This window comes from Macrotis lagotis, chromosome X, assembly GCF_037893015.1.
Source record: "Macrotis lagotis isolate mMagLag1 chromosome X, bilby.v1.9.chrom.fasta, whole genome shotgun sequence".
Classification (NCBI taxonomy): Eukaryota; Metazoa; Chordata; class Mammalia; order Peramelemorphia; family Peramelidae; genus Macrotis; species Macrotis lagotis.
In genome coordinates, this window is record NC_133666.1 from 462,296,979 (window position 1) to 462,318,798 (window position 21,820).

Sequence of the window (21,820 nt, forward strand, 5' to 3'; positions counted from 1 at the left end):
CATTGGTTTCCACAGACTCCATTTTTTTTTTTTTAGGGAAGATTTTTCTTCATTTACCTTTTGCAACTCCTTTTCCAATTGGTCAATTCTATTTTTGTAAGTTTTCCATTTGACTAATTGAGATTTTAAGAGAATTATTTTCTTTTCGCCTTTGTCCAGTTGTATTTTCCAAGGATTTGTTTTCTTGTTGCAAGGTGTTAATCTTCTCTTGGGTTTCTTTTCCCAAGTTGATTTTTAAACTCCTTCCTTATTTCTTCAAGGATGTCTTTCTGCAATGGAGACCAAATCATATTCTCCTCAGAGGTTTTACATCTCTGAGTTAAGGTCTTTTCCTTCCAGAAATTTTTTCTATGGACCCCCCTCCCCCTTTCTGCTGGCCTATTTTCATTTTCCTAAGATCTTGTGTTGGGGGAGGGCCTGGTTCACAGAAGTTTGGTGATAGGATCCGTAGAGGCTTTACTCACTGGGTTTAGTAACTCCACGTGGGCCAGCCAGTAGGGGGTGCAAGAGGCTTTGCTCACTGAGTGTAGTATCTCCTCCACGCCAGTAGGGGGTGAGAAAGGTTGGAACTTGCTCTCCAACCCTTCCAGTAAATCCCAGCCCTTCAGTCCCACTGCCACACCTCCACTCTCTGGTTGTTTCTCTTAAATGGTTCCCACAGCGAAAGCCCCTGGGGTTGATCTTAGGCTAGTCTGGCTCTAACCCAGCCCCCACTGGTTGTCTGCTCTCTACTTGGCACACTCATGATCCCTGAAGACAGACCTTGAGGTAGGTGTTCTTCTCCTAGCTTCTCATTCTGGGTTTTGTCAATTGGATTTCCATTAAGAGTTTTGTTTCACAATACATATATATGAGGGAAGATCAGGAGACCTCAGCAGAGCCTGGCTTCTCTCTGTCATCTTGGCCAGAAGTTCCCCAAGATGATTTTTCGTAGTCATTTATAGTAAACTTGAACAAGGAAAAGATCATAATATGCTGAAGTCATTATTTAATTCCTTCCTTGATTGTTTAAGGACAAAATGGTTTATTTCTTATAATCAGTATTTTAATCCTTGAATGATAGAGGACTCTGCCCTTACTCAAGTCATAGAAGGAATTATGAAGAGGCAATGGTCTTATCTAGAGATGAGTTGTTTGACCATCTTTGATCAATTTCCCAATACTTTAGTCTTTTGTGCTTTACCTTTTTCTACACAATCAAACAGGAACTGTCTGGAAAGGGTTTTTAGACCAGAGGAATAGTGTTTCCTAATATTTCCAGTTGAATTTTAAAAATGTATTTTCATTTGTGTTACTTTGAGTATCAATCATTGGTACAGATTTTCTGGCACTAGTCAGCACTTAATGTTTATTGACTGGCTTCTGCAAAACAAGGGGAGTTAGTAAATCTCAGGAGTTCTTTTCAATTCTGTACTTTAAAAAATGAATGGTTGTTTTGCATTAATAAATTCAGTCAGATTATATACTTAGAGAAAATCTCAAACTGCAAAACAGCATATTTTATTGGCAACTACCATGGTTTTAAGAATTTCAAAATTTAATAGAAGCAAAACCAAATGATTTTTTTTCTTTTGCTCTTGACATCTCTAAGAGGAAAATTATTTTTTTTTTACAAGGCAATGGGGTTAAGTGGCTTGCCCAAGCCCACACAGCTAGGTAATTATTAAGTGTCTGAGGTTGGATTTGAACTCGGGTATTCCTGACTCCAAGGCCGGTGCTCTATCCCCTACACAACCTAGCCACCCCTTAAAATTATTCTTGATTAAACTGAATCAAAAGATGAAATTTTTAAGTTTTTATTGAAACAATAAACAATGTATTTTGATTTTACCATTTAGTGAGAGCTCTGCAGTAACTCAGTTTTCTTTACTAAAGCATTTAGTAAATCCACAGGTGGCCACATAAAATCTCCCTGCGGGCTGCATGCAGCCTGCATTTTGAACAGGTCGCATTTTGAACAACCCTGTTCTATATGATACAAACATAACTGATGCTCAGAATTACCAGAGGGTACAACATATTCCTCAATAATAAAAGAAAAAGACTTTTAAAAAATTTGCTAATTAGGATATATTCACCAAAACCAAAAAGGGCACTAACATTTCAGAATTTCAAAAACAAGAGAAGAAAAATGATTTTCTCCTTAAGCTTCACTTAACTAGAAAATTAAACTAACTCCTTTTCCTGGAATATTTATTATTTTACATTAAGAGCTCAGTTACTAAAAATAAAACCAAATGACTATTCTATTTACTTAAGAGAATGTCCAGAAAGGGAGTGACTCACTTCTCTTTGGTTTGTGGCATATTTATATTTATTATGAATTACTTAAAATGGTTCAATATTAAACCTCCAAGAATGCTTCTGGCTCTATACCAATAATCCTATGGTTCTATGACTGTTCTGATTCACAAGTCAAATATTCACCAAATAAAATCACTAGCACAGTGAAGTCTTATTTATTTAGAGCACCAGATTTTTTCAGGTTAAGGTCAAGAATTCAAAACAATGACATTTTTTGCTTTCATAGATAGGTAAGTTATTACGGAGGAAAGAATTTAAAACTCTTTAATTCAATACAATGCAGAACCCAAGAAAATATCACTTTTACCTGAATTTTTTGTATGCAGTTCTTGGTTAAAGATAAACCATACAATAGAAGGAATTATTTTAAAGAAGAAAAACAATTCACATTATCAAAAAATCTTAATATGGAGATGTTCATATATCTAATAGGGTCATTTTATACCAACTTTTTAGAAGTTATTCATGTTCCAAGGTCAGAAATAATAGTTGAAATTATTATTCTGACCAATACTGGACTCCTAACATAGCAGAAAATCTTCCTTCCTCTACATTGTGAGTCACCACTGTTGGACTGGAAACCAGAAAAATTTTTGTCACTAGTTGTGACAAAACAGACTAAAGTCTGTTTCCTTATCTGTAAATTAGGGATAATTATTATAGCTTTAGTATTAGCCTCATCTTGAAAGGGTCAAATGAGTGAATATCTATATAGTACTTTATAAATTATAAATTAGTTTTTTTAATGGTCTCATAAGAAGAAAATCCTATAAAAAAAGCAGGACTTTAGAGGAAACCTAACCTTTTAGAAAGAACCAGACAATGGGTAGCAAAGTGGCACAGTGGAAAGAGCACCAGCCCTGGAGTCAGGAGTACCTGAGTTCAAATCCGGCCTCAGACACCTAGTAATTACCTACCTGTGTGGCCTTGGGTAAGCCACTTAAACCCATTTGCCTTGCAAAAACCTAAAAAAAAAGACTATACACCCCATCCTATCCCCTAACCCATCTGATTTAACATTTCATTTCCTCTCAATATCTGAAAATTCCATAGATAGGAGAGTCACATGGATCTCATTTTTAAAACTATATACCTTTGGGAAGGAGGATTTATAGCCATTCACCCATTGGTATTAGTCTAATCATATTAGACTATTTTCCCCCTAACATTTAATTCAACTGAAGTTACCTCCAACTAAGTAATGGAAATTATTTCAGAAGAAGGCAAATAATTTTATTTGACAGAATGGTGGCAAAGATAATTGAGAGGATGTCCAAAACTGAGGAATCAGCTAAATAAGTTATGATATACGATTGTGATGGAATACCACTATACTATATTCTGAAGACACTGAGGTGCTTTCTTGAGCTAAACGGCCTAGCATTTCAAAATTACCAGAGAGAGTGCAACTATGATAGGCTAGACATGTTAGGATGCCAGATGTATGCTTGCCAGACAACTATTCTATGGAGAACTCACACAGGGCAAATGCTCACAAGGTGGTCAGAAGTGATACTGCAACACTCTGAAGGTCTCTCTTAAGAACGTTGAAAATTGGGCCAGCTATATGGTTCAGTGAATAGAGCACCAGGCCTGGAGTCAGGAGGACCAAAAACTTAAAAGAAAAAAAAAGAACTTTGAAATTTATTGTACAGCATGGGAGACACTGGCACAGGCCACCCAGCATCATGTGCGCTCATCAGTGAGGGGGCCACACTCTATGAGGATGACAGAATTGAAGCAGCTCAAAGGAAATGTGACATCCTTAAGTTTAGAGTACCCACCCCAGGTGTTCACCTGAACTATTTGTATTCAACCTATGGTAGAACATTCCAAGTTTCTATTGGTCTGATCAGTCACAGTCAAACACACTATAATTTGTCTCAAACATAGTGATGTCATTTTGGTCTTCTTCGATAAGAAAGGATAAGAACCCACAAATGACTGTTGTGTTTTAAGAAATGATGAGCTGATTGATTTTAGGGGGCGAAAAACAATAGAAAGACTTCTATGAAATAATGAAAAGTGAAGTAAGCAGAATCAAGAGAACATCAAATACCCTAAGAACAATATCATTCAAAGAATAATTGTCAATAACCAAGTTATTCTGAGTATTAGAAATACTCAATGGTAAAGGACCTATTCAAAGAAAATGCTAGCCATCTCCAGAGATTGAACTGAAAAATAGAGGTATGTGGAGTATGGTTTTACATCTATGTATGCCTCATCTGGGGCAGGGTAAAGAGGGAGAGACAGTTGGGAACTTAAAAAAATAATTAAAAATTATACCACAGAGCATTTCAAGAAGCAGGGCAAGGCAGAATATACTAGTCTGAAGTAACAAGATTAAGAGGAGCACAGGGAGGTCATAAGGTAAGGATGCCCTGGATAAATTTTGTCAACATCAAAATTTTGCTAATTGTGTTCCACCTTATTTCTAGGATTCATAATGTGTTTATTATCATTCTTAATACTGAAACTGCTAGGTTGTGAATTAGATTTTTATAAGCTAACCATTTCTATGGAAATTTTTTATTCAGTAATTAAAATCAGCTTAAAGATGGATATATATAGTAATGCATTTGTAAATTAGGAGTTGCCTGAATTTGCAATATTAAAAAGGCAATATGGAGATGTAGAAAGAGCACTGAAATGAGTCTGATCTGGGTTCAAACTATTACCTAGTATCCTAAGTCTAGAATTAGAAGGATCTTCATATATATAGCAATTGTCAACTAAGCTAGGGCACGAATCCAGGTCCTCTGCTATATTCAATGTTCTTTCCACTGAACAGAACATTCTTGCCTGGAACTCTTACAGATTTTCTTCATCTGTAAGATAAGTGAGTTGGGCTGGAATATCTTTAAACATTCCAGCTCCCAATCTTATTAAATCCACCCCCACCTCCTAATCTTTCCTCTAATATTTTAAGTTAAGGGGAAATTTATTTAAGTATTGGCTGGCTGTCAACCACAGAAACCTCTATAGTTGTTAGATATATTCTTACTCCTTATTAAAGAAGTGACAAAATTAATCAGCAAGTAAGTATAAAAGCATAACAACTCAAAAATCTTCATTACACAGATGAGGGCTAAGACCATGAGAAAGTTAACTCATGTGCTTAAGGCCACACATCTAAGTAAAACCAAAGCAAGGGTTTAGATAGCCTAAAAATCTTTTGTTCAAAAATTTCTCAAGTTCTGGAATATTTGAGGCAAAAACATTATGTCTATAAAAATAAAAAAACATGGGAGACAATTCTTAATTATGAATAACCTATATTTAGAATATCTAGTTTCAGTTTAAAGTTTATGCAACCTATTCAACTATATTTGTGCCTTTAAAGATGTCATTTCTATTTTCTCTTCTACAAAAACAAAGGGGGTTGGATTATATCCCTAAACATAATTTCAGAAATAGAGGCATTAGACAGCTGTCTAATTCCAATTCATTTCTCACATAAATTTGGATCAGAAACAATTCAACAGTCCTGTACCTTTTATCTAGAATTAAGAGACAGCTTACTTGGGGAAGGAGGAGTTTAAGGAGACTAGCTCTTTTTTCCTTCCTTCCAATCTCCTTCACCTAAGTGTCCAAGCAATAACTGTTCTTTTTTCAAATTTATAGAATTGCACACACATACATTTCATCTGACTTCTTACACAACAACCCTGTAAGATAGGCAGGGAAGATATAATTATTTTAAAATTTAGGAAACAGGTTCAAAAACATTAAATGTAGAGTGTGACAAAAATGACAAAATATATCACAATGGTAAAAGAATTCCAAAGTATTTTTCTGAAAAACTGAAACTGCAATGACAAATGTATTTTGTTTAAATACAGGGAAAGTGTCCTGAAATAGCTTCATATAAAAGTTAAAGTTGAGAAGTTATTTTATTTTTACCTTGCTTTGGTGAGAAAGATCTTAGACTAACTACAAATCATTCATAGATCATGAGAACAGCACCATGTCATGAATAGAGTATAAGATCTAGAGTCAAAAAGAACCGGATTCAAATGCTGCCTTAGATATTAAATGTGTCACCCTGGGCAAATCACTTAATCTCTAGGCAAGTCTGTTTTCTCATCTGTAAAATAAATGCATGCACTCTGTAGGCTCCAGTATTTTCCCAGTTCTACATCTAAGCTCCTTTGACCTTTCTTTTCAGTCTATTTCCACATCTCTACAATGGGGATAATAGAACCTACCTCACAGGGTGAGGAAGGTTTAAATGAATAATGTATATATAATAAGTGCTTTGCAAACCTTAAAATGTCATATAAATGTGAATTTTATTATTAGAAGAAAAGTTAGAAAATATGGTAGGGCTGCTTTTAGTAGAGAACATATGTATGTAAATAAATTCAACTACTTTAAAAACAAAATAAAATACTTTGCCAATAAATATATAAACAATTTCCTTCCTCCCCCATAATGCTCAACTAAATTATAAGGATTTGTTTTTTTAATCTATACCTAGGACTGGTGCTATCATAAGCTATGAAAAAGTTTGTTTTAAAAAAAATAACAAAATTAACAATAAAAATTATGGTACTTTCCCAAATTTTTAAATATTCTAAAAATAATTCATGTTTTATTATAGAAGGTTTTCCAAGTTATTGATGGAATTTTAAAGGATTTTTAAAGATGGTGGTCAAATGAATCATATACACAAAGTAAAACAAAGTTCATTATCAGAATCTGTTTTAACAGCTACAAAAAAGCACTCTTAATTTCTAAGTAGAAATGCAAGCAGTGATGAAGCAAACATAGAAACACTGAGTCTGGCAGTTTTTATATTGGTCATAAATGTTTGTTGCAGACTTAAAATGTATTCTAATCAAATGTGCAAAAAAAAAGTGCAGCTCTGTCCATATTTACTTGAAATATATAACACTGAAAATTCTATACTATTTACACACTTAAAAAAAAGGCTTTATTATTAATTTACATATGCTGCAACTTTGTGGCTTCTTTACTGGGTAAATCATGTCCTGCAAAGAGTTCAACAGTTTGATGTAGCTTTGATGAGCTATACAAATGTATGTGAAGAAGTGTATTTGGTCAACACTCTTCTTTCAAATATTATCAACTTTATAATAGCCTTGGTTCTTGAATTTCTTTTAAAAATCCAATTTTTGAAATCAATTGCAGTTATTGAATCTGATGAAAGTTGGTAGGCAATTAAGTATGCACTCAAAATACCTTGTCTCCAAGAGTCACATTCCTTTCTCCAATTGCCATCATTCAACTTAACATTCCCATACTCTGAAAATGACTTTTCAAAACAAGACAGCTTCACATAGCAAGAGACACCTCAAAATAGGAAGGTTATAAGAACTTGACCTCAAGATGCCAAGTGCTCACTATCTGACCATACCAATAAATCAAGTGCACTGTACAGCCTGCTGTACAATCTAATTCAGTGTATGGAAGGTGAATAGTGAAATCAGGTTAAGGGGAAGAGGAACAACAAAATGATAAAGAACCCTTGCCACAAGGCAACCAATATCTGAATTTCACAGAATACAGGGGAAAAAAACTTACACAAAGAATATACCAAACATTGATATCAATTTGCAATTTTGTGACTTCTGATAGTTTGATTGCTCAGTTCATGGTCAATCATTCATTAAGTCTTTTCTGCTCCTAAATGTTTTGTACTTGGGATCATATTTCATATAAACTGTCTATCTCTCCTCAACAGCTAGCGTGATGCTCTGAATAGGAAAGGTGTTTAATGATGTTCCCATTATTTTTCTAAGGAATAAAAATTTTCTTGGACCAGCAGTCACAAAAAGTGATTAAGAAATCAATGTACCCAATTATTCATACTGTATAATACACTCCAAGTGCAATAGGAATACAAGAATTAAAAACAAAGATTTTTTTTTTTACTTCTAAGACTTATACAAGAGTTCTCAAATTAAAAACATTTTTAAAATGAACAGCAAACTGGCAATAATACTACAATTTGCTACGACAGTAAAACCATTTGGTCAGAATTTTGTTCCTTGAAAATTTTTTAAAGCATCTAACCAAGCACCGTCTTCAGTTCAATGACAACTCTTCATAAGTTTCCACAAAAATACAGTGACCAGTCTTAAGAAATTCATTTCTGACCAGTTGAACCTCAAAGTCTCTGCAGTGACTGCCTCTTAGATAGGAAGAGTTGGATTTTCCTTGATCTCCGATTGTACCTAACTACAAGCTATGGTCTCAAGCTGCTGCTCTGCCTCAGCTGCCATAGCGGCTGCCTGCAACTGTTCAGTCTCACTCTGGATGGCACTAGTGGGAACCTGCTTCCTCTCACTGTGCATATTGTTCTCATGCCGTTTGAGATCAGAAGCCTTTGCAAACGCCTTTGTACAAGAACTACAGACAAAAGGCTTTTCCCCTCTGTGCCTTCTTTCATGATCTTTCAGATGGGACTTGTGTTTGAAGGCTTTGTCACACATGTGACATGCAAAGGGTCTCTCATTACTGTGAACTCTCTCATGCTTTTTTAAGTCTGGGGCTCGGATAAATGACTTCCCACACACTTCACAGCTGTAAGGCTTATAGCCAGTGTGGATTTTCAGGTGTTCCTTCAGGTGGGCCTGTGTGGTAAAGCCTTTGGTGCACATTTCACAAACAAATGGCCTGTCTGCCGTGTGGAGTTTCTCATGCTTTCTCAGCCGGGCTTCATCTGAAAATGTCTTTCCACATGCTTGACAGGCAATCTGTTCCCGGTGACCATAGAGTAAGTACTCAAATTTCATGTCACTGGTGGCTGTTGTCCACCCAGGGGTCTGTTCGTCCTTTACTTCACTTATGCCATCATTAAATGTTAAACCTTGAGGAGTCTGGGACCCCAAGTCTTTTGATTCTGAGGTGTCCATAGATTCTACTTCCTGACCATAGCAGTTTACTTTTCGAACTTCTTCACTCCCTAGCTCCTTCAGGATGGCTTCCTGAACCCTAAGTGTGGTAGTGGGAGACTTGCCATCCTCCTGACTTGGGGGGGTTCCCTCGACAGTATCATCAGAAGGACTGTCATCCTGATCTCCAATTTCTTCTACTTCATCATCCTGATTGTCGGTGGAATCGCCAATGGGGCGGTTTATTTTCAAACAATACTTGTTTTTTGCCTGACTGTTGTTTTCTTCAGGACTAGATACATCTCGCTTCTGAGAGCAGAGTTTATCCAAAAACCGAATACCAAGAATCTGACCTGATGACATCATCAAGTTGACGTCTTCTTTTTTGACAGAAATCTTTGCCGTATACATGTAGTTCAAAACTTCCTCAAATATGTCAGAACGAAGGAAATCTATCTCTATTACAGAAGAACTATCCACCTCAAGCTTCTTGAAAAGCTTTTTGAAGTAGGTACTACATGCAGCAAGCACACATCTATGTGCCCTGAACTTCACGTCTTCCACCACAATAGCAATATCACAAAATTCCCCTTCCAGACGTTGTTCATTTAATGTTTTCAGAAACAGAGTTTTATGATCATCATCATTATATTTAATGGTTTCAGACATACTGATGAAAAACTCCTAAAGGAAGAAAAGAAAGGCAAAGTCCAAATATTAGCAATGAATGAAACAATCCAAGACATGATAAAATGAGATAAACTTTAACTAAAGGTTTATCTCTTTTTTTAAGTGAAGAAGATCTGCTCTGAGACTATTTTGAGATAGCAAAAAAAGGATATATATATATAAATTATTTTTTAAAATTCCAGTTTCCTAATTTATTAAGAATTTGGCTAACCGTAAAGTTTACTATAGAAATAAAATTAAATGAATATTTCTAAACTGCTAAGTAGATCTTCTCTGAGGAATTCAATTTATGGGAGAAAAAAAACACTAAAAGATAAAGAGAGATCATGGTTTGCAGGACCCATATCATACTTGACTCTTTCTGAATGTATTTCCATAGTCCATGATGAAGTTCAGCCACTCTCTTTAGAATTCTCTAAGTGATCACCCTAGGCAGCAGATCAAGTTTCAGATTTTCTTATTTGTAATGTTCCTTTCAAAATGGGTCACACACCCACTTTTCTCATCTTTGGAAGGAAATTTCCTTCCCTGATTATCTTTCCTCTTTATGCATTTGTCTTTTCTTATCAGAATATAAGAGGCAGCTGGATAGCTCTGTAGATGAAGTGCTGGGCCTGGAGTCAGGAAGACCAGAGTTCAGGCCTCAGATATTTACCAGCCATGTAACTCTAGGCAAGTAATTTAACCCTGTTTGCCTCAGTTTCCTCATTTGGAAAATGAGCTGCAGAAGGAAATAGCAACTCTCTGATATCTTTGTCAGGAAAACCACAAATGGGGTCACAAAGAAGTGGACATAAACTGAACAATAAAAACACTAGAATTTAAGTTCCCTGAAGGACAATCTCCTTTAAAAAAAAACAAAAAAAAAAAAAACTTGTACCACCAGGTAGAGAGTGCTAGGAATCGTAACACACATTTAATATATCTTTTTTTTAATTCCATCATTCATTCATTCATTCATTTATTTAATAATAAGAGAATACCTCAGTATATGGAATATTAAAATAACAGACTCCAGGTCTAAGGATGACATCTCTGGTCTAATGAATAGTTACTCCTGTTTGTATCTATAACACAGAATCAGTGGTTGAGCAATTAATACTACTCGATGTTAACTAAGTAAAATCCATGGTAAAAAGGAGAAAATTAACATTTAAAGATACTGAAGAGGGCCATAATTTGGGAGTATTGACTTCCAGACTAGGAAATTTCTAAGAAGTCTAGAAAGGATAGGAGTCCAAAATAATCCTGAGGAAGACTAAAGGACCTCCAGGGACTTGGTGAAGGTTTGTAAGATAAATGGTGTGTCTTGGTGTATCACGCTGAAAGATTAGACATCTTGATAAAAGTATGCCTGAACTATGATAAATATGACTCATAAGTGAAGAAGAAGCAGTAAATGTTTGTCCTGTGCTTTGTAATTACTATAACACTACTTTTCTGGATGAACTCCTAGAAGCTTAAGGCTAGAATTAAAAATGCTCAGCATTATAACAAGGGATTTTTATATTGCCCCTGGAATTAATTTTCTTCAAAAGTATTCTGATTTCCCTTTAATCCCCTCAAAATCAGTTGAAGCAAATATATTTTTTTAAAACAAACCAAAAAGCACATCAATATTATTATCTATATCTGAAACATGCTCTTTTAAAAACAAACATCAAATTAATTTACTAAAATTTTCATTGAAAACTATTAAATGTCATATTTACCATGAACAATTTAGGCTATTATCTTAATGATTTAAAACACCAAATTCTTCAGATCAGAATAGCTCTGATCAGTGATACTCCAAACCTGAAAGAGGAAAAAAAAAAGTAGAGAATCATCATGCTGTCAAATTCTAAAAAAAAAGGAATACTGTGATTATATTTCTTAAGGAGAAAATATACATATATATACAAATATATTCATAAATTTGATGGCTTTAGGCTACTAAAAAATTGTTGGGGGGAAAGGAATGAAGTCCACTTATGTTTAGGACAGTTTCAAAGGAAGAATAACAATGAGGAAAGAGTATGAAATCATTACTGTACAGGGACTTCAAGAAACTCTGAATCTAAATGGAAAAGGGATATAGTATTAGAGGCAGCAAAAGGAACCTCAAGGATAGGTAGTATGGAGCTCAAGCTCCAGATTTAATCAAGCAAGTATGGTGTTAGAAGCTGTTTTGTTTTATTTAGATAATTCAAGATTTTTTAAAATTGCATTCTAAAGACAAAAAAGTACAACATATCATAAGCCAAATGACAAACCTCCAGATAGAGCATTACAATTTTTAATATAAAAAAATGTATTCCAAGTTTTTTTTCCTTAAATAGCAGAGTCTAAGGAGTGTAAGAGAGATCCTGAGTTTATTGAAAAATTTACTACATTTGTTCTATCTCATAAAGCACTAACAAGGCAGAGTTCAATTCAGGAAATTTAATCTCAATAGAAATTTTTCTATCTATATATTCAAGTATCCTTTCTTTCATGCTCTCGCAATTAAAATAATGTTTCTCCCATGGCTCTTATTACCAACTTTGGATCTTCCTCCAGGTTTTGTTGTGTTGTTTTTTTTTTTTTGGGGGGGGGGGGGTTGAACAGGGATGGTGGCAGTTATCTGTTATTTCAGTTTCCAGAACCACTGGCCATGATTTTGTAGACCCAAGGCCTCACTGGCCGATTCAAAGGCATCTTCCAGCCTGTCCATCCAATCACCTAAGGGCCCAGATACAAAGAGTCAAAGATATTCCTGCTGACCAAGGCATTAAAACCATTTTCCATAGGCCTCAGTCCTAGGCCCTCTATTCTCTGTTTATCACTTTTCTTGGTGACCTCATCAGCACCCTATGGATTTAAAGAGACCATCTCTAGTCTAATAATTTTCAAATCTACCTATCTTGCCACTATATCTCGGGTGACCTCCAATCTCACATCTTCTACTACCTTCCAGACATCTCAAACTCAAAACTGAACTCTTTTCCCTCTAAACTCTGCCTTTCTCCTACCCTCCCTATAATTTGTAGGGGGAAACACCACCCTCCCAGTTCTAGATGTCATCTCCAACTTTTATCTCTCACCTCCCAAATTCCATTTCTTAGCAAGGCCTGTTGATCGCTCTCTCTCATATGCCTCCTTCTCTTCTGATAGTGCCACCACTCTATACTACTGCCATAGCCTGCTGGTGGGTCTGCCTGCCTCGTCTCTTCCCTACTCCGGTCTATCTCCATTCATCTCCATTCAACTACCAAAGTGATTTTCTAAAGCACAGATCTGACCATGTCACACACAACCTTCTACCCCCAACTCAACCAACTTCAGTGCCTCCAATCACCTCCAAGATCAAATACAAATGCCACTGTTGGCTATTCAAATTTTTTCATAGCCTAGACCCCCTGACCTTTGCAGTCTCATTAGCCTTCCTCCCCAACAAACTGGAACAAGTGGCACTCCTAGCTGGCTTAGCTCCAGGTACTTTCTCTGGCTGTCATCACCCATGGCTTGAATGCTTTCCTTCTTCAACTCTGCCTTCCCTGGTTTCCTTTAAGTCCCAACTAAAATACCATCTTCTACAAGTAGCCTTTCCCAGCCCCTTTTAATTCTAGCACCTTTCCACTGTTTATTGTTTCCTATTTACCTAACATATATCTTGTTTGTACATATGTTCACTTGTTGTGGTCTCCTCCCTTAGACTATAAGCTCCCTGATGGCAGGGGCTGTCTTTTGCCTCTCTTTGTACTCCTCATCCCTTAGCACTGTGCCTAAATGTTTGACTGACACAAAAAGTCCCCATCATACCTTTATCAGAAGAAAATGACCATAAAGGTCTGATTCCATGACTCCTCACCTCTCTGTGGGAACAAGTTTCCTGCACTGGAGCTAAAGTAGCTATTCATGGAGTTTGATGTTTCAGTTAGGAGGAGAGAAAAAATGGCAGAGTTGGCTTTATTTGCCACAGCGAGGAATAAATACAGTGACTTTTGTAAGGTAAGGGTACTTTTTGCCATAATCCAACTGAAACAAAAGCCAGTTGATTGGAATCTCCTTGAAGGCATTGCCCACCACAGAACAAAAGTTGTTGAAAAATATTTGGGTGGAATCCATCCAAAACCGAACTAATGCAGGTAAACTGAAATTGTACCCTGACAGAACCTCTCCTATTAACAAGTAGGAAAGGGTACATCTACTGAAGGAAAAACCATTTCATTCTCATCAATTTGAATATCCTCTTCCCTGATGAAAATATATGATGTAGTCATCTATACCTCAGACCCTTCCCAGCTTTTAAAAGTCTATGATGCAGGGCAGCTAGGTGGCGTAGTGGATAAAGCACCAGCCTTGGAGTCAGGAGTACCTGGGTTCAAATCCAGTCTCAGACACTTAATAATTACCTAGCTGTGTGGCCTTGGGCAAGCCACTTAACCCCATTTGCCTTGCAAAAAAAATGGAAAAAAACCTAAAAAAAAAGTGTCTGATGCTAAAATCAATGGAAATTGTGTTTTCAATCCTATTTACAAAGAGATGTGTCTTTTTAAAGCAAGAGTTCTTTAAATGTGGGGTCTATGAACTTGAATTAAAAAAAAACCTAAAAACTAATATCCATGTTTCAATATAATAATAATAATAATAATAATAATAATAATGAATTTCCTTTGTAATCCTCTATTTAAAAATGTTCTTCAAAGAAGAGATCCTTGGGCTTCAAAAGATTGCTGAAGGAGTCGATAACACAGAAAAGGTTAAGACCCCCTGCTTTAAAGGAATTTGAAGCCACAGGAGGCTGGCAAAAAAAGGGGGGTGGTGTTAGGGGAGAGATTGTGTTTAATATCCTTTCTGAAGCCCTTTCAGATTAATTTCTATAATAAATTGGGTGCCCATACATTGTTTGCCCCTGCTCAGAGCCCTCTCAGTGCCTGACAAGCCAGAAAGTCCCTTAAAATGGAGCAGAAATGATAAAAGCCAGAGCCAGGGTCACTCTAACACTGGTAAGAGGACATAGTTGACTTGTCCTCTCCACATTCAGCTAACTTTGCAATGTCTGTGGACTTTGAGGTAGGACACCTTTTTGTGTAATCTAAGCTCTTAGTAGCTTAACTTGCTGCATGATTTTATTCCACCTCTCTAGAACTGTTTCTTCATCTGTCAGAGGGCAGTTTGGTTTGGATTATTACATGAACTCTAAGGTCCCCTCCAACTTGGAGATGAGGGGTTTTTTTTTAAGGTTTTTGCAAGGCAATGGGGTTAAGCCGCTTGCCCAAGGCCACACAGCTAGGTCATTATTGAGGGTCTGAGGCCGGATTTGAACTCTGGTACTCCTGACTCCAGGGCTGGTGCTCTATCCACTGTGCCACCTAGCTGCCCCAGAGATTAGGGTTTAACAAAACTAGCTCTCCTTCCAGCTCCACACTTTATGGCTAGTAAAATTCTGGGAAATTCATAAAGAATGTAAAATTACTCATTATTGTGGAATGGAGATTGCAATAACTCTGGAACCAATGAATGTGGTTTGATTCCCTTCCCTCCAAAATGATCTGTGTGACCTGGGGCTAATTAAACCCCCTGGGCTTCATTTTCCTCATAAGTATAATAAAGTATGTGGATTGTACATAAGATGGTCTCTAAAGTCTCTTCCAGATCTCATTCAAGACCTGGCTCTGTGACTTTGGGACATGTCACTTGACCCTCTGGAGTTCAGGTTCCTCATCTGTAGAATCAGAAGACTGGACTCAATAATCTCTAAAGCCCTTCCAACTCTAACACTGTGAATATTCCTTAAATCTTTACAGATCCGGCTGATTATAGGTGAGAGAATGACCAGGCCTCCCACACGGAGCTGGCCTTGGACTCGGGGCTTCCCAATGTCACTTTTAACACAACCTGGATTTAGGGGACCACGAGCAAGGCCTTTTCTCCAAACAACTAAGACGGAAAGTGCACATCAGAAGTTCTTTACTGAGTTCTCCACATAAATGAAATCACGAGTGTAATTTTAGAAGATGGCTATGGATACTAGATTGTCGCTTATTGAGAAAATGTACAAATTAAAAACTGGTGTTCCAATAAAAGTGATGGCTCCGAGGAGGGGTCGATAAAAAGTGTTGGCTCTGAGTTTGACTTCTAGGTCTGAGCCTACAGGTGTGACACGAGGCACTGGGTCTCTTCCCATCTACAAAAGGGGAGCCCAGACTCGCTGCGGGGCCCTGGCCGGGGGGGGTCCCGGCAGTTGCTCCGGGCTGCGGCCGGCGCGCCCGGGGGCTCCCCGGCAGTGCCGGGCCGCGGGGCCCGCACGGAGACGCAGCACGCTGCGGGCTTGTGGGCCGGCGCCGGCCGGCAGGGCCGCCTGCAGGGCCGCCCGCATTCGCGCTGGGGCAGAGCTCCTCCGGCGCGCGGGGAACGTGCACGGAGCTCGGGACTTCCGCCACCGGGGGTTGGTGGGCCGCGATGGCGCGGGCGGGAGGGGGCGGACGCGCGGGGCGGGCGGCGGCGAGGCCGCGGCGGCGGCGGCCAGGGGCGCGCGGGGCCGCCCGCCCGCGAGCCCAGCCCAGAGCTCGCGCCCCGCGCACTCCCCGTCCGGCTCGCGCCGGGCCCCCCCCCGCCCCTCCAGGCCGCGCAGGGAGCGGCCCCGCGCCGCCGAGCCGGGGCCGCGAGAGCGCGGCGGGGGCGGGCCGGGGCGCCGGCCCCGGGAGCAGGCCCGCCCGGTGCACTGCGGCGGGGCGACGCGGCGGCCATGAGCGCCGCCCGAGCGAGGGCTGGAGCGAGAGCGCGCGCCGCCGCCGCCGCCGCCGCCGCCCGCCCCGCTGCAGCCCCGCCAGCGCCGCGCCCGGCCCCGTCCGGCCCGGCCCGGGCCCGGGGCCGCGAGCCGCCTGCACACCCCCGGGCGGGCACGCGCCTGGCCCGGGCCGCCCCCGCCCGGCCCCCCGTCCGCGCCCCCGCCGCTGTCCCCGCACCCCTCGGCCCCAGGCCCCGCCGCCCGGCCCGCGCTTACCTGCGGCCCCGCGCTGCCACGGCCCCTGGCCCGCACTGCCTACACACAGGCCCGGGCGCGGAGAGGCGGACTCGGGGCTATTGGGGCGGCGTGGCGGGCAGTGTTTTGGGGGGGGGGGATCGGCGTGATTTTTTGGAGTTGGGGGAGGGTGCGGGGCGGGGGGAGGGGGGCACCGTGCACGTCCGTGGCGACAGCCGCCCTCCTATTCCTGCACGAGCACAGAATGCCGAGCTGGCCGCGGACACCCCCACCACCATCCCCCCCCCCCCCCGGCCACTGCCCCCCCCCACCGCCCGTGCATGCGCGGTGCGGGCTGGGAGAGGGCGCGCCGCCGCCTTGCGCAGGCACGTCGGCCCCCGGAGCGGCTGGCGTCCGGCCGCCGAAGGGTTAAAAGCAGCCGCTCCCCCGGCGCTTCCTGGGGCCTCGCCTGCGCACGCGCACGCACGCGCGCCTCTGGGGCAGCGGCGCGCCGCGCGCGGGAGGAGGTGGGCGGGGAGTGCGCCGGAAAAGTCGGGGGCGGGGCGGGGCGGGCCCCCGCGAACGAGGAAGGCGCGCGGCTTCGGGGAGCGCCCGAGCCCGCGGTGTCCTTTCCCGGCCGGGCGCGGCCGGCGCGGCCCGCGCGGGGCCCCGCTCCTCCGCTCGGGCCGCGGATTCGCGCGCCGGCGCCCCCGTGCGTGTGCGTGTGCGAGTGCGTGTGCGTGGAACCCGCTGCCCCGTGCACGCGGGAGGGCGTTCGAGCCCCAGGGGCGCGCGCGCGGTCTGGGCCGCGGGGCTGCGGCTTCCGCCCCGGGAGGGAGCGCCGCCACAGCCCCGGCGTCTCAGGGCGGCAAGGCCGGGCGGGGCTGGCATCCGCACACGCCCCTCGCCACCCCGGGCCCCTCGGCTTGCCAGGAAACCGCGGGGCCAGCACGCCGCGCCAGGCAGTCACGGACGTGCCGTGTGCCGCCGCCGCCGGCGCGGAAGTGCCAGGACCCCCATCCGGGGAAGCGCGCGGTTCCCCCAAGCGTGCCCGACCCGCATCTCATCCTCACGGGCGTCCTGGGGGGCGGCCGCTTCCTACTCCCCATTTGACAGGGGGGGAAACCGAGGCAAACGGGGGCTCGGGGAGCAGCACACAGCCAGGCCGGTGCCGCGCGCCTCCAGCTGCCCCCTTTGGGGCGCTTTGGGGGGTTAGTTCACTTGGACTCTGGCGGCAAGAACCTGCCTTGGACCGAAATCTCCTCCTGTAAAGGCCCTTGACTTGTCCGCAGTCTCCAGCTTTGTTCCTGGCCCTCCACTTGGGCCACGCAGAAGGGTAATCCTGTTTTTATTCTCTTTAGATTGTTACTCCTAACACAAGAAATGTGTGCAGAATAGCCCCGGAAGTCGTTCATTAGCTGTCCCTTCTACTCTACACACTAGCACCACATGAGATTCCTCATGAACAATAGATCGTGAATTCTTATTTTCTTAGCTATGATCTAGCTATGGGGGAGGGGTGGTTTTTTTGACTAAATTTGCTTTGGAGGAAATAAATCGTGGAACACTTGTTAGAAACATTAATTCTACAGGGAAACCCCTTTAGATACCATAAAATTAGACAAAGGAAATCGTTTCATTGACTCTTTAGATGTCTAGACATGTGTGCCTAAATAATTTTTTTTTTTTTTGGCAAAGCGGTGGGGTTAAGGCGGCTTGCCCAAGGCCACACAGCTAGGTAATTATTATTAAGTGTCTGAGGCCAGATTTGAACCCAGGTACTCCTGATTCCAGGGCCAGAGCTCTAGCCACCCCCTAAATAAATTTTTTTTTTAAGATACAATTGTCCATGACAACCAGACCTTGAACACTTTGGTTTGTAAGTTGATGTTGCTTTACTGTTTCTCCCCCTTCTCCATATATCATAAATTCATAGGATCATACAATTGAAATTAATTATTCAAGGCTATCCACCCCCCCCCCTCATTTTACAGATGAGCAAAATGTGAACCTGAAAAGTATATTGACTTGCCCAGGGTCACACAGATAATGGATGATTAAGGTAGGCCCTCTTGATTCCAAAGCCTCTTCCCACTACCCTGCTTCTTCCATTCATTCAAAAAATCAGTACCTACCATATTCAGGCTAGTCTCTAATAGATGGCTATATAATAGTAGTCATTCTAAAAAATATAGTAACTTGTTAAATGAGGAATTAGAGACTGGGACTGAGCTGATATTTGGTATTAGGAATCCCTGGGTAATGGAAGTCATTACATCTAGAATATTAAGTCTTAAAGTTGCCTAATATAAGGAGAGAATTATCAGAGTGAACTCACGTTTTCCTGTCTTTGAGATCAGCGTTCTACTATTACATTGCTTTGGGGAAAAAATCTACAGGGCCCTCTCTCCTCTGTTTTGACATCTCATCTTTAGTAGAATCAATTATATCATTTGGTTCTCTTCCCTAATCCTTAAAAATTATAATTTTCTCTCTGATTTCCACCAACACACAAACACCCATCCTCAATTGTTACTATATGGATCTTTAATAGTCCTTATTTTTTAGACTTTTTACTAACCTCTTATTTTATAGATAATGGAAACAAGCTTTGGAGATTTTTCTTCCCCCCTCCACCTTCTCTGACATGAGAACATTTAGTTTTTTAAAGACCTTTAGAGAAGCAACTTCATATTTTATCACCTTGATTTACTTTTACTTCTACTGATCTTTCCATAGATTTTTCCATGTTTCTCAAAAACAGCTACTTCTTAATTTTTCTTCCTATTTAAAAATATTCTGTATATTTATATTATTCTGAATTTCAGTTATTATCTTTCTCTTTTTGAGAGGTGCATTTAGTATTTCCAAACCTCTAGTATCCTTTTAAGTAAATAATGCAGAACTCTTCTCAAGGGTCTGTAGATAGAAACTAATACTGGGGATTCCCTAGACTTTGCCTTTTCCAGTATATGAAATATCCTAAATTGACTTTGTTGACTGTTGAATGGTACTAATGAAATAAAGTTCCAAGGTTCTACCCAATTTTTGACCAGGTTAGCTTTGTTCAGTTCTATAATTATAAAATGTATTCTCTCCGTTGTCTTTTGGAAATGTATGACTTGAAGTTTTACTTTACCCTCAGCAAACTGGCTCAGGAGATAAGTAAATGACCTGCACGATAATATACTATTGGCCAATATGTGATGTGTTCCAAGCAATATCAATTTGGAATTAAGTAAGAAAAATGACCAAAACTGGACACACTCTTTAACTTAGCAACCCCACTTTATCTAATGCATCGAAAAAAGTGAACTGCAGAAACAAACTATATACCACAAAATAATGTTCATACTGAATTCTTTATGACAGGAAAAAAAAGGAAACAATAGGTGGTTATCATTTGGGGAAATGGCTTAAAGACTTGCTATATGAATGTAATGAGATATTATTGTGCAACATAATATTTGAATATGAGTCAATCAGAAAAACATGGGACAGGTTGCATGACCTAATATAGAGAAAAATAAGTCATAAAAGAAAAATATACATACTAACCATGATAGTTTTGTGTGTGTGTATGTGTGTGTGTGTGTGTGTGTGTGTGTGTGTGTGTGTGTATAAAATTAATTTAATACATGACTATAAAAGGTAATAATGGAATCACAGGACAAATGATAAAATAATAAGTCCCCTCTTCAAATAATAAAGGTAACAAAAGAAATGAAGTAGACCTTCTTAATAGTCTCTGTGTGCATTATCAGAAATTTTCATTGTATTGAACATTTTTGCTAAATTTTTCTTTTTTTTTTTTAAGGAAGGATTAAATGGCTATTGTTTGTAAAAAATGATTATGATGTCCAAACCAAAGATATCAATGAAACTTATTTTTAAAAATGTGTTTGTGTATATGTATATATGCATATATACATGTACATATATACACACACATACATGTATAATTTTTTGCCTGAGCTATAGCTATTGCTCCCAAAATAAGTTTGGCAGATTCACCTCAGGTACAGCTGATGATGGATGGGAAGTCTGCCTCATTTGATATGATGATATTGTCTTACCAGAGGACAGGCCAACAGTTGAGGAGAAGAGATGAGAGAAGAGGAAGGGGGATGGAAAGAGGGGTACAGCAACTAGGGGAAAAAGAAATTCTTTGAATACATACCATAAGATTTCTAAGCTGCTGAAGTCCCCCTCTTAAGACACACTGCCAAAAATGTCATTTTAGTAAGATGTGGTTAGCATCCTCTTAATTTCTCATTGAAGGACAAAGCCTTAAGCAGTCTATACTAGATGCTACTGGTTTCATGAGACTCTATATGATAGAATATTGATGAATTGGCATAACTCAATCATCATGGATGGGGAAAATAATCAGATAATGATAATGAGTGAGTAATATCTTCTTTAGAGTCAGAATTTTATTTATTCATTTATTTTTACAAAAGACCACCTTTTTGGCCTAAATAAATGCTTACAGTTCATCAGCCTTTCTCACAAGGCTCACAGCATCTCCAGAGCCACTATGTTTTCAATAACTACTAACAAATTTTTAAATATTCCACATTTATTCAGTTCATGACCCAGTTTACCAGAAAGACATAGCGTAGTAGAGAGTGTTGAAACTCATATTTGAATACAGCCTCAGACACTTTCTAACTCTGTGACTCAAGTCATTTAACTTCTAAGACGTGAGTTTCTCCAGTAAAATGTGGATAATAGAACCTACTAACCAGAGCTGTTGTGAGGGTCAAATAAGATAATATATAAAATGCTTCATAAAATTTAAAGTTGTATATAAAGCTCTCATTCTTCACTACTAATCCCATCTTAAATCAATTCTAAGTCTACTTTTCCTTCAAGACCAAGCAAGTCCTGCCTCCTCCATGGAAGCCTTCCCTGATCATTGTGGTCCACATTTATTTCTTTTCTAATTCCTTTGTTCATTCCTGTGCCGTATCATTCTGCGTATTATTTCCTGCTAGTCTGGTCTTAACTTATGACTTCTTTAATAAATGAA

The 21,820-nt window shown here is 40.4% G+C and overlaps 1 protein-coding gene across 1 annotated transcript; it reads right to left on the reverse strand.

Annotated features, from left to right (window-relative positions):
- Window positions 1-1,691: 1,691 nt before the first annotated feature.
- ZBTB14 (zinc finger and BTB domain containing 14) lies at window positions 1,692-17,077 on the reverse strand. The gene is made up of 3 exons (XM_074200012.1): window positions 16,828-17,077; window positions 11,570-11,654; window positions 1,692-9,851 (listed from the first exon to the last, which is right to left on the reverse strand). The coding sequence occupies exons 2-3, from the start codon at window positions 11,570-11,572 to the stop codon at window positions 8,508-8,510; spliced, it is 1,347 nt and encodes a 448-aa protein (XP_074056113.1). The 5' UTR covers window positions 11,573-11,654; window positions 16,828-17,077; the 3' UTR covers window positions 1,692-8,507.
- Between the last annotated feature and the right edge of the window lie 4,743 nt (window positions 17,078-21,820).